General features: G+C 40.0%; 1 protein-coding gene across 5 annotated transcripts in view; it reads right to left on the bottom strand.

The window, feature by feature from the left end:
• LOC101270594 (zinc finger protein 461) overlaps positions 1-18,948 on the bottom strand; it is a 93,560-nt gene that overhangs the window by 71,737 nt on the left and 2,875 nt on the right. For 2 of the 5 annotated variants that reach the window (XM_049702939.1, XM_033413815.2), the window contains exons 1-2: positions 8,742-9,094; positions 7,043-7,136 (exon numbers count right to left, since the gene is read on the bottom strand). The exons of 1 other annotated variant lie outside the window; for it this stretch is intronic. In XM_049702939.1, the coding sequence (XP_049558896.1) occupies positions 7,043-7,051 (9 nt within the window). In that variant the 5' untranslated portion in view covers positions 7,052-7,136; positions 8,742-9,094. Of the gene's footprint in view, positions 1-7,042; positions 7,137-8,741; positions 9,095-18,948 lie in introns of those variants that run through there. 2 more of the 5 variants (XM_049702936.1, XM_049702937.1) reach the window with 2 other exon arrangements.

Genomic DNA, 18,948 nt, shown 5'->3' with positions numbered 1-18,948 from the left:
GAGAGAGAGAGAGAGAGAGATGGAGGAAGAAAGAAAGACTGCTATGTACAGTGTGGGGAATATAGTAGATAACTCTGTAATATTCTTCTATGGTGACATACCATAACTAGACTTATCATGGTGATCATTTTGAAATGTATAAAAATATGAAGTCACTATGTTGTGTAACAGAAGCTAACAGTGATGTTAGGTCAGTTATACTTCAAAAACAAACAAATTCATAGAGAAAGAGATCAGATTTGCAGTTAACAGAGGCAGGGGGTGGGGAGGGGGATTGGATAAAGGTGGTTAAAAGATACAAACTTCCAGTTATAAGATAAATAGGTACTAGGGATGTAATGTACAACATGATAAATATAATTAGCACTGCTGAACGTTATTTATGAAAGTTGTTAAGAGAGTGAATCCTAAGAGTTCCCACAAGAAAAAGAATTTTTTTCTATTTCTTTATTTTTGTATCTACATGAGATGAAGGATTTTACTAACTATTGTGATAATCATTTCATGATGTATGTATGTCAAATCATTATGTTGTACACCTTAAACTTAAACAGTGCTGTATGTAAATTATATCTCAATAAAACTGGAAGAAAAAATGCTGAAAGAAAGCTGTCAGGCTATAATTCTATTTCCAATTAAAATCCCTCAAAATGAAGGTGAAATAAAGCTTGGAGTTTTATTTTTGCTGCTGTTGGGTTTTTTTGTTGTTGTTGTTTTTGCGGTATGCGGGCCTTTCACTGTTGTGGCCTCTCCCGTTGAGGAGCACAGGCTCCGGACGCGCAGGCTCAGCAGCCATGGCTCACAGGCCTAGCTGCTCCGCAGTATGTGGGATCTTCCCGGACGGGGGCACGAACCCGTGTCCCTTGCATCGGCAGGCAGACGCTCAACCACTGCGCCACCAGGGAAGCCCGGTTTGTTTTTTTTAGAGTAACAAACGTTGCTACAAAAAATGTTAAAGGAAGTTTTTCAAGGTGGAAAAAATTTATACTAAGTAAAAACTTCTATCCACAGAGAAATGAAGAGTGCCAGAAATGATAAATTCGGAGGTAAATAAGAAAGATATTGTTTTCATCTCATAATTTCTTTAAAAGATAATTGACCATTTAAAGAAAAAAAAAACTGGGAATTCCCTGGTTGCCTAGTGGTTAGGATTCTGGGCTTTCACTGCCATGGCCCAGGTTCAATTCCTGGTCAGGGAACTGAGATCCTATAAGCTGAGTGGCACACCACACCCCCACAAAAAAATGCAAGAAAGAAAAAAAGAAAAAAAGCATGTGTAGTTTAAAAGTATTTAGAAATAAAATATATGATAGCAGTAGTAAAAATGATGGGAAGGGGAAATGGAAATATCCAGTTTTAAGATTTTTGAGTTATGTATGAAGTTGTATAAAATTATTGGAAGATCTAGTAAGATTTTTTTGTTTTTAAAATCACATTGGAAATCTTAGAACAACCCCCAAAACAATAAACAAAACAAAACAAAACAAAAATGGTACAGCTAATAATCCTATAATGGAGATAAATGGAATACAAAAAAATACAGGATCAGTCCAAGAGAAGGCAGGAAAATAGGAAAAAAAAAAAAAGGAAGAAAGGATAGATGATAAGATGATAGATTAAAACATAATCATTACATTTAATTTACATGGTCTATCTAGAAGTCAGCAAAACTTTTCTGAATAGGGTCAGGTAGTAAATATTTTAGGCTCTGTGGATCACATATAGTCCCTATAACATATTCTTTTTTCTTTACTTATTTATAACCCTTCTGAAATGCAAAACCATTCTTAGGTTGAGGGCCAGAGGAAAACAGGTTGTGGGCTGGATTTAGCCAGCATGCCATAGCTTGCTAAACCCTGTGTAGACACTTGAAGGCAGCGACTGTCAGACTGGGTAAAAAAGTAGAACCAAAGTATATGCTGTTATATGAGATACACTTAAAATAGGTTAAAATAAAAGGATGGGGCTTCCCTGGTGGCACAGTGGTTGAGAGTCCGCCTGCCGATGCAGGGGACACGGGTTCATGCCCCGGTCCGGGAGGACCCCACATGCCATGGAGCGGCTGGGCCCATGAGCCATGGGCGCTGGGGCTGCGCGTCCAGAGCCTGTGCTCTGCAACGGAAGAGGCCACAGCAGTGAGAGGCCCGCGTACCGCAAAAAATTAAAATTAAAATTAAAAAAAATAAAAGGATGGAAAAAAGATATGCCATGAAGAAAACGGTAAAAGAAAGCTGAATCAGTTATGTTAATAAAGAGAACAGAATTCAAGACAAAGAATATTACCAAAAGGAACATTTCATGATCAAGGGGTCAATTTGTCAAGAGGATATAGCAATCCTAAATATGTATGCACCTAATAACACAGCTTCAATACCATAAAGCAAAAACTGACAGAACTGTAACAGATCTACCATTGTATCTGGAACTTTCAACTGTCCTCTCTCAGTAATTGATAGACCAAGTGACAAAAAAAAATTAGTAAAGATATAGAAATGTTGATCACCACTACAAACATTTGACCTAACTGATAAACACTCTACCCAACAGTATAATGCCCTTTTTTTTTAATTGCACATTGAGTATTCACCAAATTGTCCACATTTTGGACCATAAGACAAATCTCAATAAATTTAAAAGGATAGAAATTACAGAGTATGTTCCTCGACCATCACAGAATTAAATTAAAAATGAACTATCAGAAAGATCTGGAAAAGCTCCCAAATATTTGGAAGTTAAAGAGCACTCTTCTAAATAACCCACGGGTGAAAGAAGAAAGGGAATTTTAAGCTAGAAAAATAAGAGAAAATTAAATCTAAAATATACAGAACAAAGGAAAGAATAAATAAGATCAGTAATCAGTGAAACAGCAAGGGCAAACTAGAGAGAAAAACCAGTAAAACTAAAAGCTGGTTCTTTGAAAAGACCAATAAGATTGACAGGCTGCTAGTATACTGATCAAGAAAAGAAGACATAAATTATCAATAACAGGAATTTAAAAGTGTGCATTACTGTAGATCTGACAGGCATTAAAATGATAATAAGGGAATATTATGAACAACTTTCTGCCAATAAATTTGACATCTAAGTTGAAATAAACTAATTCCCTGAAAGGCACAAATTACTAAACTAATTCAAGAAAAGAAAAAAAAACCAAAGCCCTTTATCTATTAAAGAAATTAAAGTCTCCTCATGAAGAAAACTCTAAACTCAGATGGTGTATTAGTTTTCTACTGATGCTGCACATATCACCACAAATGCAGTAGCTTAAAACAACAAATTTATGATCTGTTGGTTAGAAGTCCAACAAGGGTTTTACTAGACTAAATCAAGGTGTTGGCAGGGCTGTGCACCTTTCTGGTAGCTCTAGGAAAGAGTCCATTTCCTCACCTTTTCTAGCTTCTAGAGGTTACTTACGTTCCTTGGCTCATGGCCCACTTCCTCCATCTTCAAAGCCAGTAATGTTGCATTTTTTTAACCGAAGTATGCATATTCCATACGCACATCCTCTTTGGGTTATCTTCAGATAACCCAAGATAATCTCCCCATCTCAAAAGCATTAATTTGGGGGACTTCCCTGGTGGCACAGTGGTTAAGAATCCACCTGCCGGATTCAATGCTGGACACAGGTTCAATCCCTGGTCCAGGAAGATCCCACATGCCGCAGAACAGCTAAGCCCGTGTGCCACAACTACTGAACCTGTGCTCTAGAGCCCGCAAGCCACAACTACTGAGCCCACATGCCACAACTACTGAAGCCTGTGTACCTAGAGCCCGTGCTCTGCAACAAGAGAAGCCACCGCAGTGAGCAGCCCGTGCACCGCAACGAAGAGCAGCCACCGCTCGCTTGCTGCAACTAGAGAAAGCCTGCATGCAGCAACGAAGACCCAACACAGCCAAAAATAAATAGATAAATAAATAAATTTATTTTTTAAAGCATTAATTTAATCATATTTGCAAAGTCTCTTTTGCCACGTAAGGTAACCTATTCACAGGTTCTAGGATTAGCACGTAGACAGTTTTTTTTTGAGGGGGGCTCATTATTCTGCCTACCACAGATGCTTTTTGCTGGTGAGCTCTATCAGACAATTAAGGAATAAATAATACTAATTCTATAAAAAAAACTCTTCCAGAAAATAGAGGAGGATGCAAGTCCTGACTTATTTTATAAATAAAGGAGGAATAAAGACATTTTCACATAAAGAAAGCTTAGAGGATTTGTCACTAGAAGATACAAACTACAGGAAATGCTAAGGAAATGTCTTCAGGCCAAAAAGAAATGATATCAAACAGAAATTCAGATCTCAAGAAGAGAGAGCAATTGAAAATGGTGTATATGTGAATAAATAAAATGTATTTGCAAAGAATCAAATACAGTATTTTTTTCAAGAGTCTATTGAATTTCCTTTGTTTCTGTGGATTTTCCCCTTTTCATTTTGTATATTTGTGCTTTCTCCCTTTTCATTCATGATTCAAAGGTTAGTGATTTAACTTATTGATTTATCTTATTAGTTATAATTTTTTCCTGTTTTGTAACACATGTAATTTTTATCTTTGTAAATCCCTTCCAGATTTCTTTCTACTTATTTTTAACTTACAAATTTTCATTATTTTTTGTTAGAAGCATTTAAATCTATGACTTTTCCCTTAGAGTCCTGCTTTAACTAAATTCCATGGGTTCCAATATGTAGTGCTATCACTGACATGAGAAATTTTTCACTTTTTAGATTATATTTCTTCTTTGATTCAGCAGTTACTAAGACAGATTTTATAAACTTCTGGTAAGAATAACAATTTTTCTGATTCTGTAATTAAATTCTAGTTGTATTTCACTGTGTTCAGAGAATACTGTCTACCATTTGTACTTTTTGGGCTTTACTACAGCCTAATATTTTGTCATTTTCTTCTGAATGGTCCATGGATACCTAAAAAATGCATATTCACTACTATTAGCATTTCATGTATATCAATAAGATAGATTTGATGGAGTATGTGATTTAGTACTTCAATATCCTTAACTAAATTTTGTCCACTTGTCTTGACTTTGACTAAGACGGTTAACTAATATCTCCTACTGCTGGCAAGTATCTATTTCTTCTTCTATCTGCTTTTCTATTTGTTTTAGGAAAGTTGCTGCTGTAATATTTTATATGTAGGTAATTCATAAGTATTTTAGCTTCACTTTGAAATTTACACTTTAGAATTATGTAGTGTCCTTCTTTGCCATGTTTTTTAAAAAAATATATTTATTTATTTATTTTCAACTGTGTCAGGTCTTAGTTGCAGCACGTGGGATCTTTCCTTGCAGCGGATGGGCTCCAGAGTGCATGGGCTCTGTAGTTGTGGTGTGCAGGCTGCAGAGAGCATGGGCTCTGTAGTTGCAGCACACGAGCTCTCTAGTTGTGGCATGGGCTTAGTTGCCCCACAGCATGTGGGATCTTAGTTCCCCAACCAGGGATGGAACGCGCATCCCCTGCATTGGAAGACGGATTCTTAACCACTGGACCACCAGGGAAGTCCCTCTTTGCCATGTTTAATTGTGTGATGTGGCCTAAAGTTTAGTATGTTTTCCTTTAGTTTTCATTTGCCTGGTATAATTTGTCCATCCTTTTATTAAACTTTCTGAATCACTGAATCACTTAAGCATCTGATGCAGAGAGTTGAATTTTTCTTTGTGACTCAATCTGAAAGACTTTTTCTCTTAATAGGTATGTTAAAACTCATATCCAGGGACTTCCCTGGTGGTGCAGTGGTTAAGAATCCGCCTGCCAATGAAGGGGACATGGGTTTGAGCCCTGGTCTGGGAAGATCCCACATGCCATGGAGCAACTAAGCCCATGAGCCACAACTACTGAGCCTGCACTCTAGAGCCCATGAGCCACAACTGCTGAGCTCACGTGCCACAACTACTGAAGCCCACGTGCCTAGAGCCCATGTTCCACAACAAGAGAAGCCACTGCAGTGAGAAGCCCGTGCACTGCAATGGAGACTAGCGCCACTTGCTGCAACTAGAGAAAGCCTGAGTGCAGCAACAAAGACCCAACGCACCCAAAAATTAAAATTAAAACAAACAAACAAAGAGAACTCATATACAGTCACTGATTGATAAGACATATATTTGCTCTTTCGTCTTAGTTTTACCATACAATTATTTTGTTCACTACATATACACAGTCATCCCTTGGTATCCACAGGGGATTAGTTCCAGGACCCCCGCAGATACCAAAAGCTGCAGATGCTCAAGTCCCATGTAAAATGGCATAGTATTTGCGTATAACCTACACACATCCTCCCACATGCTTTAACTCATCTCTAGATTACTTATAATACCTAATATAATGGAAATGCTATGTAAATAGTTGCTTGCATGAAGCAAATTCAAGTTTTGCTTTATGGAACTTTCTGGAATTTTTTTTCCTGAAGATTTTCAATCTACAGTTGGTTGAATCCATAGATGTGGGACCCACAGATATGGAGAGTTGACCATATATATATATATATATATAATGTATATACATACATACATATGCACATATATATGTGTGTCTTAAGTCTTGTACTATATAAGCTGATTATTTACTGTCTGTCTCTTTCATTACAAGTCAAGTTCCACAAGGAATGATTTGTATGTGTCTGATTTTTACCCCCCACTGATTTATTCCTAGTTCTCTAAAAGAATGCCTATCACATAGTAGATATTCAATAAATATTTGTTAAATCAGTTCATCAAACCAAAGTTCTGACAAGAAGAACATCAATATTTCCCTCAAAAGGATACTATTTCTGTTCTTTCCTTATTCTGGCAGAAGACTCAGCATATGGGAAATAAGTAATGATTTACTGAATGAGTATATAAACTGGTTAGAGAGATGAGCAAAAAAGGAGGATCCTATATTTTTGGCACAATCACTTACTCACTCACTGGCAAGTTACTGTGTGATATTCAGTTAGGTAACAATATCAGGATGAAGAATGCAAATATTCACATGACCTATAGGAAAAAAAGAGGACTACTTCAATGAGGAACAAGAAAACAACAACTTACATGGGCCATGGCTTTTTTTTTAGAATTCAATGTATTTATTAGTTGTCTTCTTAGTTCCACTTTAGAAGAAATTCACAGTCCAAAGAAAGTGTTGCTGAATGAGAGGGGTTTAAAAATAAACAAAAACAAACATGAGATGATCTTGCCTCTGAGCTCCCAATGTGCTAACTTAGAATGACATTTCCCCCACTTCACATCTCTTACTCCCAGACCCCATACACACATACATAAAAGATCAGAGAAAAGATGAACCAATCCCAACCTTACTCAAAGCAAGGAGGGAATCCAGCTATGGATTCAAGAAAGACTGGGCCCAGGCTCTTTAGCAGGAGTGATCTAGAGAGGCAAATCAGTGTCCCAACACTATGATAAAATCAAGCCAACTGGCCTGCTCAGACCTACCCTGAACAGATTCTCACTGAATTAAGAGGAAAAAGAAAAGGAAATGGACCTTATGAAAAGGTCAGGGAAAGAGAAAATGACTCAAAAGATGTAACAGATCTTTGGTTATATCTAACATTCTTGTGTAACAGGAACTTCAAAAATAGACACTAAAGCAACACTGAAAAGAAGAAATAGAACAAAGATGTCCGGAGCAAAATAAATACTTGAGTCTGAAGTACCGGTGAGAATTTAAAAAACCACATCCTGGAAAATCTTCTGAAATTCATCCCTAAATACAGGCAAAAAAGACCTAAATATCTTTTAATAAGGAAATACAAAACAATGTGTATTGTGTTCTAATCTTTGGGGAAAAAATACTCATGAACATAAGCATATATGTATGTACACAGAGGGTGAAAACATTTGCAATAAAATGTTCAGAGTGGTTGAAGAATTATAGATAACTTTTACTTTAAATGAAGTAATATAACAAAGGAATTTTGAAGGTTAATGTGAAAATTTCAGGTAAGATGCAGCACCTAATCATCTTAGACACTGTTTTTGGATGTGCAACAGTGCCATTCTTTCCTCCAATTAGAGGTGTTTCTAAGGGGAATGGCAGAAGTAGTGAGGTAGAGAAAAATTATGAGATACTAGGTTTTTCTAGAAGCTCAAATTTTGTGTGACCTTGAGTGTGGGGTGGAGTAGATGTTGTCTGTGACCATGAAGACTATGTTTCTCTGATTCTTGGTGATGTGTGTGAGCTCTTCAGATAACTGTGGAGGACACCGACTAAGTGGGCATACGGTTAGTTGTTTGTTGTTGTTTCCTTTCTTTTTCTTTTTTTTTTTTTTTTACTATATAAGTCACTTTGAGGTTGTATGATGATGATAAACACGGGGGGGATGGTGGGATTATGTGGCTTTGGCTTTATGACGTGTGTATGAATCTATAGGTGCCTACTGGAATGTCTTCCTAACTACCTGATTACGGTGAGCCTGGGTTTAAATGTTTGTGTAAATGTGCTTTTCTTTATATAAGTAAATGGGGCTTACACAAATAGTCACCCGCAATCATGATCATAAACACATACAAACTCCATTTACACACATGGCCAATGCACAAAATTACAACGGTCACAAAAGCACGAATCCAGTTGCTGTCACAACAAACAGCCAAATACCCTTAGTCATGAGACTAATTTCCGTCACGCACGCACAGACTAACCTACTCTCCCTAGGTCTGCTCCCGCACTAAGAGGCCTAACACTCCAGACACTCCTCTTGCCCGGTCCTGGGGCTACAGGATTCCTCACCTTCAGCATCCTCAGGAGGAGCTCTGGTCCAAGTTCTGATTGGACTTCCCGGCGAAGCCGCACGCCGAGCCCTGCCTACTCTACCCGCAAAGGGAAGCCCTCAACTGCCTCTACGGCCGACCATTCAACCGACGTCCTGACCGGAAGTAGCTTTGGAAAGCCGTGTCCTCTGGGAAACTTAGTCCTAGAGGAAGGAGCCCGGGAGGCTAAAGAGGTAGGTCTTCCGCCCGACTTCCGGCCGCACCTACGCTGTTTCACTCGGGCTTGGAGTGACGACACAACCACCCAGTTTGCGTGGCTCACACCTGGGTTTGGGGGTCTGAATTCGGAACCTCAGATTTCTCTGAGGACGGATTTCAAACCTGACACGGTGGCTGTCCCGACCCTCCCAATGTGCACGTTCGCGGGCTTAAGAGAACTGTTGTCTGGTGCGGAGAGATCCAGCCTCTGGATGGTTCTCTCCGCGGTTGCGATGCGAGATGTATTCTGTGAGTCCGTTACGTATGCGGGGGTGCGTCTCATCGAGAGGCAGATGATTATGTGACACCGACTGTGAGGGTGTCATGCGTGAGGAAATCTGTATGTGAAAGTGGATGTGCTACATATTCGTGTAGGTTCAAGCAGTGAGCTCGGCCACGTGCAGTGATTGTGAGGTGGCATAATGTGATTGATGTGACTTACCTGTGAGTGGTGCTTTGAGACCGTGTGATTGATTACGCATGCTTGCGGGTGGCGTGGCTGGCTATGCTGGCAGTGACCTCACAACGTTCTGTGGAAGGCTGTCTGAGCTGGGTCCACCTATGACTACCGGGAGGGTTTAGGTGTGGCGAGTGTCCGCGGGTTAATTTCACCAGCGAAGGGAGGAAGCTGGTCTGTTGGAACTAGGAGGGACCCAGTGGATGAATCACAGATCCCTGGGGCAGGCGAGCTGGTCCTGGGCCGTTCGTGGGTGGGTGGGGGGGGTGTGAGGTGACATTGTGTGTCTAAGTGTGTGTGACAGGCTGGAATTAATCCAGAGGGGTGGAAACTAGTACGATTATCTGTGATAAGGGACACATCTATGGTAAAGCTTTTTAATCTTGCTGAGGCCAGAAGCTCCATCTCTTAAGTGTGAGGAGATATAGTATCTGTGAGAACATGTGGTTTGTGACTGTACCTTAGATGGTTTGCACTTGAGCCTATCACTGGGAGGGGTGTTGAGTGAAATATATAAAGTATGTGAAAGTGGTTTGTGACTGTACCCAAGTCTCTGCATATGGCAGTAAAAGGGCTGGTGATTATAACGTTGTGACTTTGATGTTTTGAGTATGATTGAGTGGGAGGTCATGCAAGAGATTTGGTAGAGGTGTTTTTGTGTGTGTTAGAATGCAATTTATGCAAGTTAAGATCTGGATGGAAGACAGTGTGTGGTTGTGATCTGAATTTAGAAACTGTGAGAGACTGCAATATTATGTGTGTGAGATTGAGCAGAGGTGATACCTACTCTGAACCTCACATATCTCTAAAAAGATAATAATGGCTAAGCTTCCTGAAGCATCAGAGTTACTTGAAAATTTAAATTTCCAATGGAAATTCTTTTAAATCTAAGAAGAGTTAAAACATGACTTTAAAAATATAAAATAATTTATTGTGATGAAGAATGCAAAATGACCATGAAAGGTTTTTTAGTTGGTTTGTTTTTTAATTTCTGTTATGTGGTTACTGGGAGTATGGTTGATATTCTTTGGTGGAAGTGAAATAGATGGGAAGTCTACTAAATTCTTAACTTGATCTGTATAAGTGGAAGAGTTCTAAGTCAAGAGAACAAAAGCTTAACTTGAATAATAAAAACAGAGAGTCATGGCCGCTCAATTCCCAGACTTGACCCAGTGTGCAAACTTAGAACCCCTTTAATGAGAGACGCTGCTCCATTGCCAAAAATGTATGCTGTTAATTTTTCCCCTAAGCTTTCCCAAAAGAACCTACAGGCTTTACCAGGATAACTGTATGTTGAGGAAAAGGAAATAATCAGACCTTTCAGGGATTACTGGACGATGGCTCTGAATTGACACTAATTTCAGGAGACCCAAAACATCATTGTTGTCCACCAGTCAGAGTAGGCGCTTATGGAAATCAGGTGATCAATGAAGTTTTAGCTCAAGTCAATCTCACAGTGGACCCTGAACCCATCCTGTGGTTTTTCCCCCAAGTTCTGGAATGGATAATTGAGATAGACATACTCAGGAACTGTAAGAATCCCCTCACTGGCTTTCTGCCCTGTTGAGTGAGGGCTATTATGGTGGGAAAGGACAAATGGACGACACTAGAATTGCCTCTACCTAGAAAAATAGTAAACCAAAAGAAACACTGCATTGCAGAGATTAGTGCCACTATTAAGGGCTTGAAAGATGCAAGGGTGGTGATTCCCACCACATCCACATTAAACTTGCTTATTTGGCCTATGCAGAAGACAGATGGATACTGGAGAATGACAATGGATTATCATAAGCTAAACCAGGTAGTGAATCCAATTGTAGCCGCTGTACCAAATGCGGTTTCATTCCTTGAGGGAATTAGCACATTCCCTGGTACCTGGTATGCAACCATTGATCTGGCAAATTTTTTTCCTCTCCATCCCTGTTAATAAAGACAACCAGAAGCAGTTTGCTTTCAGCAGGCAAGGCCAGCATTACATCTTCAGTGTTCTACCTCAGGGCTATATCAACTCTCCAACCCTATGTCGTAATTTAGTTCATAGGGATCTCGATTACCTTTCCCTTCCACAAGATGTCACGCTGGTCCATTTCATTGACGGCAATATGCTGATTGGACCTAGTAGCAAGAAGTGGCAACTACTCCAGACTTACTGGTAAGACATTTATTTGTGTGTCAGAGGGTAGAAAATAAATCCAACAAAAACTCAGGGGCCTTCTACCTCAGTGAAATTCCTAGGGACCCAGTGGTGTGGGGCATGTCAGATACCCCTTCTAAGGTGAAGAAGGATAAGTTGTTCTTATCCTTATCTGGCCCCTCCCATAACCAAAAAAGAGGCGCAAAGCCTAGGAAGCCTCTGGATTTTGGAGGCAACATATTCCTCATTTGGATGTGTTACTTCCATCCCTTTACTGAGTGACCTGAAAAGTTGCTAGTTTTGAGTAGGGCCCAGAACAAGAGAAGGCTCTGTGACCCTGCAACAGGTCCAGACTACTGTGCAAGTTGCTTTGCCATTTGGGCCATATACCCCAGCAGACCCAATGGTGCTTGAGGTATCAGTAGCAGATAGGGATGCTGTCTGGGGCCTTTGGCAGGAACCTATAGGTGAATCACAGCATAGGGCCTTAGGGTTTTTAATCAAAGTACTGCCATCCTCTGCAATTAACTACTCTCCTTTGGCGAAACAGCTTTTGGCCTGTTACTGGGCCTTAGTAGCGACTGAACACTTAACCATGGGCCACCAAGTTAACACGCGATCTGAGCTGCCGATCATGAACTGGTTGTAATCTGACCCACCAAGGCATTAAGTTGGGTGTGCACAGCAGCAATCCATCATGAAATGAAAGTGGTATGTTGATCAGGCCAAGCACACCCTGACAGCACATGTAATCCTCCTACTGGGCAGAATTTCAAGCAGTGCACCTGGTTACTTATTTTTCTTGGAAGGAGAAATGGCCAGGTGTACAATTATATATGGATTCATGGGCTGTGGCCAATGATTTGGCTGGATGGTCAGGGACTTGGAAGGAACATGATTGGAAAATTGGTGAAAAGGAAGTCTGGGAAAGAGGTATGGACCTCTCTGAATGGGAAAAAATGAAGATATTTGTGTCCCATGTGAATGCTCACCAGAGAGTAACCTCAGCAGAGGAGGATTTCAATGAATTGGATAGAATGACCCATTTTGTGGATACCAGTTTCTTTCCTCAGTCATCCTTGTCATCACCCAATGGGCTCATGAACAAAGTGGCCATGGTGGCAGTGATGGAGGTTAGGCATGGGTACAGCAACTTGGTCTTCCATTCACCAAGGCTGACCTGGCTATAGCCACTGCCGAATGCCCAATCAGCAGAAGAGACCAACACGGAGTCCCCAATATGGCACCATTCCCTGGTGGCAGGTTGATTACACTAGACTGTTTCCATCATGGAAGGGGCAGCATTTTGTTCTTACTGGAAGAGACACTTTGGATACAAACTTGCCTTTATTGCACATAATGCTTCTGCCAAAACTACCATCTGTGGACTTGCAGAATGCCTTATCCACTGTCATGGCATTCCACACAGCATTGCTTCTGGTCAAGAAACTCATGTCACAACAAATAAGTGCGGCAATGGTACCATTCCCATGGAATTCACTGGTCTTGCCATGTTCCCCACCATCTTGAAGCAGCTGGCTTGAAAGAACAATGGAATGATGTTTTGAAGACTCAGTTACAATGCCAGCTTGGTGGCAGTATCTTGCAGGGCTGAGGCAAGGTTCTCCTGAAGGCTGTATTTGCTCTGGATCAGTGTCCAATATTTGGTGCTGTTTCTCCCATGGCCAGTATTCACAAGGCCAGGAATCAAGTAATGGGAGTGATACCACTCACTATTATCCCTAGTAACCCAATAGTAAAATTTTTGCTTTCTGTCCCCACAACTTCTGTTCTGCTGCCCAGAGGTCTTAGTTCCAAATGGAGGGATGCTTCCACCAGGAGACACAATGATTCCATTGAACTGGAAGTTAAAGACTGCTACCCAGCCATTTTGGGCTCCTTAACCCTCTGAATCAACAGGCAAATAAGGGAGTTACTGTGTTGACTGGGGTGGTTGATCTTGCCTACCAAGAGGAAGTTGGATTGCTACTCCACAAGGGAGGTAAGGAAAAGTATGTCTCAAGTACAGGGGAGCCTTTCCAGTATCTCTTAGTATTAACAGGCCTGTGATTAAAGTGAATGGAAAGCTACAACACTACTCAGGCAGGACGACTGACGGGCCACATTCTTCAAGAATGAATATTTGGGTCACTCCACCAAGTAAAGAACCATGACAGGCCGAGGTGCTTGCTGAGGGCAAAGGGAATATGGAATGGGTAAGGGAAGAAGGTAGTTATAAAAATGCCAACTATAACTGTGTGATCACTTTCAGAAATGAGGACTGTAGTTCTCATCAGCATTTCTTCCTTATTTTGTTGTATTTGTGTATGTGTGTATAGTAGATATCTTTGTTTTCTTCCCTTTTTTATCCCTTTATCATTGTAACATAAGATGTACTGACCTTTTATCATTGTATTTAAGTATTATTAACTTTACATCATAATATTTAAGTTATGAGATATCAAAGAGAAGAGTAAATATCAACCAAGGACTTTGCAACCTCTCCTGGGCAGAGGATTAATGTGTTTTTTGGTTATCTGCAAGATATTTCTATGATATTAGGTGGAAGTATGACCTTGTTATTGTCTTTATTCGGAGATTAAGGTATGGCTTAAGGAGATGCATATACGTGCCAGGTTGTCACAGGGTAGATTTATGATGGCTAATTTTATGTATCAGTTTGGCTGCGCACAATGCCCAGATATTCGGTCAAACATCATTCTGGATATTTCTGTGAAGATGTTTTTTAGATGAGATTAACATTTAAATCAGTGAACTTTGAGTCGAGCAGATTACCCTCCATAATGTGGGTGGGCCTCATCGAATTAGTTAAAGGTCTCAACAGAACAAAGACTGACCTCTCCCAAAGCAAGAAGGAACTCTGCCAGCAGAGAGCTTTCAGATTTGAACTGCAGTTGTTCCCTGGGTGTTCAACCTGCTGGCCTGGCCTGCCGATTTTGGATTTAACAAGCCTCCACAATCTCATGAGCTGATTGCTTAAAATCTCTCTCTCTCACAACCTTATGAGCCAATTCCTTAAAATCTCTCTTAATCCCCCCCCCACACACACATACACACACATCTTATTGGTTCGGTTTCTCTGGAGAACACTAACTAATACACTAGTCTAAGTATTTTACATATATTGTCTCATTTAATCCTCATGAGAACCCTGTGAGGGAGGTATCCTTATCATTCCCAGTAAACCGATTTTTCAAGTGAGGCACCAAGAGCTGAAATAACTTGTGAAATGTCAGAGTTCCTGAGAGATAGAAGCAGAATTTAAATTCCAAAGTCCTCAGCTTTTAACTGTTTAACTACTAGATTCTACCATTTTCCAACTCTATATCTTCTGCTCTGTATCCTGATTCCATGTCCTAATTATTGTGAATTCACAGGAATTCTGGGTATAAATGAATTTTTTCTAGTCAAGCTTATAGTTTTGAATCTCTTTATATTGGGTCCAAAAGGAAACTAATGGAGCAAGGTGATTTTCTCACAGGATATAGGGAATTATGGCTAATATTTCAGAAGTGAAATAAATCCCCCATCAAGAAAACAAAAAACAAAGCAGCAAGACCAAGCTGTGAGCCTCTTAGCTCTCCTCCTCTAGGCAGAACACCCACAGGCATGCTTAGAAACCACGTTTGTTGGAAGGAAACATAAATCATTCATATCCGACTGTGTTTAGAATACACTGAGCTGTAAATCTAACCTAAAGACTTACAACAGTGAGTTTTTTTCACCTATTTTTGAAGAAGTTCCTTTTAACAAAATTCCTTAAAGCATATATTCTAAAATCAATACATTGTTCTTATAAAGAAATTATACTTAAGTTTAAATTTCTGTAAGTTATCTCATTGTGAGGAAGTTCTGGAATTTATTAAACTAGTATATCCTTGCTGGACTCAGAAAGCTGAACCATGGGAGAGAAATTCCTTGTATATGCTGCCTAGCTCTTGTGTCTGATCCAACCTCCCTTTTTTCCCAGGGTCATGTGGGACTAGGCTTTTTAGATTTGGAGTGTTTTTGTCATTTGCAGGACTGTTGCTTCTGAAGATGTCCATCAAGTTCTCCCAGGTGGAAAGTAAGTGCCTGAACTCTGCTCGGAGGGATGTAACCACAAGGATGTGATGTTGGAGTCTGGTTTTGCCAGTTTAGAGTATTTCCCCTGATTGTTTATAATCTGCCTGCTGGAAGTATTTTCCTTCTGGAGGAAATCTCTGCAGAGCCTTTGAAGAACTGATCTGACATTTGTATAACTGGAAAGAAATAACTGCGTTTTGTTTTTACTGAGGCTTCATTTTCTTGACACCTAAGGTGATCTTATCTTCCTCTGGCCTTTCTCTTCCTCTTCCTTGATTGACATCACCACCACAGACCCAAGTCCCACACCTTTTTCTATAAATAGCACTTTATATCGCTAAGCCAGATGTGATTTCCTCATTGGAAAAAAGGAGATAGCCCTGAATGGTAGAGAAAGCAGTGAGTAAACCAGCTCCAGAAAGAGAGATGCCATTGCAGGTAAAAGTTCAGCTGATGTGAAGAATCAGAACTTTAAGCTGAATCAAATGTTGAATTCCTAATTCCCAGTACTTTAGAAAGTGACTGTATTTGAAGATGGGGCCTTTAAGGAGGTAATTAAGTTAAAATGAGGCTGATAGGATAGGCCCTAATCCAATCTAACTAGTGTCCTTATAAGAGGAGATTAGGACATATAGAGAGACATACCATGGATGGGTGTGTAGGAGAAAAGGCCGTATGAGGACACAGTGAGAAGGTAGCCATCTGCAACCCAAGAAGATACCTCAGGAGAAAGCAGAGCTGCCAACTTGTTGATCTTGGCCCTCCATTCTCTAGAACTGTGAGAAAATTAATTTCCGTTGTTTAAGCCACCCAGTCTGTTGTATTCTGTTTATGGCAGTCCTATTAAACTAATACAGGAGTATTAGCCCTTTATCTGTGATAAAGATATTTATTTGTAATTTGTCTTTTGATTTTATGTGTTTTTAATTATAGTCAAATCTTTGAATATTTCAAAATTTTCAATATTTTCTTTTTTTTTTTTTTGCGGTATGCGGGCTTCTCACTGTTGTGGCCTCTCCCGTTGCGGAGCACAGGCTCCGGGCATGCAGGCTCAGTGGCCATGGCTCACGGGCCCAGCCGCTCCACGGCATGTGGGATCTTCCCGGACTGGGGCACGAACCCGTGTCCCCTGCATCGGCAGGCGGACTCTCAACCACTGCACCACCAGGGAAGCCCCTCAATATTTTCTTTTACTGCATTTATTTTCTGAGTCATAATGAGAAAGTTCTTCCTTACCCGGAGGTTAAACTGGAATTCATCGATGCTTTCTTCTAGGACCTATATTGTTTCATATTTTTATGTTTACCTCCCTGATCTATTTAGAGTTTATTCTTGTGACAGGATGTGAGGTATGGATATAATTTTTTTTCCAAATGGCAAACTGCTTGTCCCAGCTATGTACTTATATTTTAACTTTTTATTTTGAGATCATTGTAGATTTATATGTAGTTGTAAGAAATAATATAGAGAGATCCCACATAAACTTCACCCAGTTTCCCTCAATGTTAACTTCTTGTAAAAAAAAAAAAAAAATCATGACCAGGATATTTATATTGATATAATACACAGTACTTCTTCACATTTTGCCAGTTTTACATGCACTTGTTTGTATCTGTGTTTCTGTGTATATTTGGTTCTATGCAATTTTATCACATATGTAGAGTCATGCTATTATAGACACTATATTGAGTAAAAGAGGCCAGACACAAAAGAACCTACTGTATGATTCCACTTATACAAAGTTCAAAAACCAGACAAAACAGGGCTTCCCTGGTGGCACAGTGGTTGAGAGTCCGCCTGCCGATGCAGGGGACACCGGTTCGTGCCCCGGTCCAGGAGGATCCCACATGCAGCGGAGCGGCTGGGCCCGTGAGCCATGGCCGCTGAGCCAGCGCGTCCGGAGCCTGTGCTCCACAACGGGAGAGGCCACAACAGTGAGAAGCCCACATACCGCAAAAAAAAAAAAAACGAGACAAAACGAATCTACTGTGATAGACATCAAAATAATGTTAACTTTGAGGTATACTGATTGGGAAGAGACATGAAGGGAGCCTTCTGGGATGTTGAAAAGTTTCTTTATCTTTATCAAATGGTGGTTGTATGGGCTTATAAAATAAATCACCAGGCTAGGATTTTAAGGTCTGGGCTCTATATTGTGCAAAAGTCTTATTAAAAAGAGAGGAAAAGAAATCATTCCTGGGACTACCCTGGTGGTCCAGTGGTTAAGAATCCTCCTTCCAATGCAGGGTACGCAGGTTCAATCCCTGGTTGGGGATCCCTGGTCAATCCCACATGCGGTGGGGCAACTAAGCCTGTGTGCCACAACTACTAAGCCCGCCTGCCACAACTAGAGACCCCGCACACTACTACTGAGCCCACACGCTCTGGAGCCCACGCACCACAACTAGAGCGCCTGCGCACCACAACTACAGAGCGCCACAACTAGAGAGAAGACTGCGCACTGCAACGAAGAGCCCACGAACCACAACAAAAGATCCCGCGGGCCACAACTAAGACTTGAAACAACCAAAAATTTAACCATTTTTTAAATTAAAAAAAAACATTCATGTTCAATAAATGGCAGATCTATGTTTTGAATCCACATTTCTTTAACTACAAAACCAGTTCTCTTTCAATTCTGACTTTTATCCAGAAGCCCAGATTTTATTACATTGAGTGAAACCTGAGCATGCATAATTTATTTAAACAATTTCCACTAGATTGGTAGATTTAAAAGACTGACGATGCCCTATATTAGTAGACTAGACACTCTCATACTGTGTTGTATATTGGTGAAAGTTTAAGCAGGGCAATTAATAAAGATATATAAGCAGGTTTTAACTACGAAAGCCTCATTGTCAATATTTCTGAGACTGTCAAAAAGATATAATTACACATGTGCACAAAAAGGAGTGTGCAGTAAAACACTGTATAATAATGAGGAAAAGCTGGAAAGAACTTAAATATCCTACAATAGGGAAACAGTTTAAAAAGTTATAGTATATCCAAACAGCATACTCAAAAAATTATGACACAGTTTGTCATTTGATGACATGAAAAGCTGTTCACTATATTAGGTTAGATGAAGAAGATAGATGACAAAACAGTATTACAGTATAATTCTGTTTTGAATTTCAAAATCCTATATGGCTATATCCATGTGTTAATTCACAGAGGAATAGGTGAGATGATTTGGAACAAATAAGCTGTTTCTAGATGAGCTTTACTTTAAGCTTTTCTGTATTCTTCAAATTTCTGAATTAAGAATCTAATTTTATAATCAGAAAAAAA

Source organism: Orcinus orca, chromosome 20 (genome assembly GCF_937001465.1).
Source record: "Orcinus orca chromosome 20, mOrcOrc1.1, whole genome shotgun sequence".
Classification (NCBI taxonomy): domain Eukaryota; kingdom Metazoa; phylum Chordata; class Mammalia; order Artiodactyla; family Delphinidae; genus Orcinus; species Orcinus orca.
This window is presented reverse-complemented; position numbering and strand designations above follow the sequence as displayed.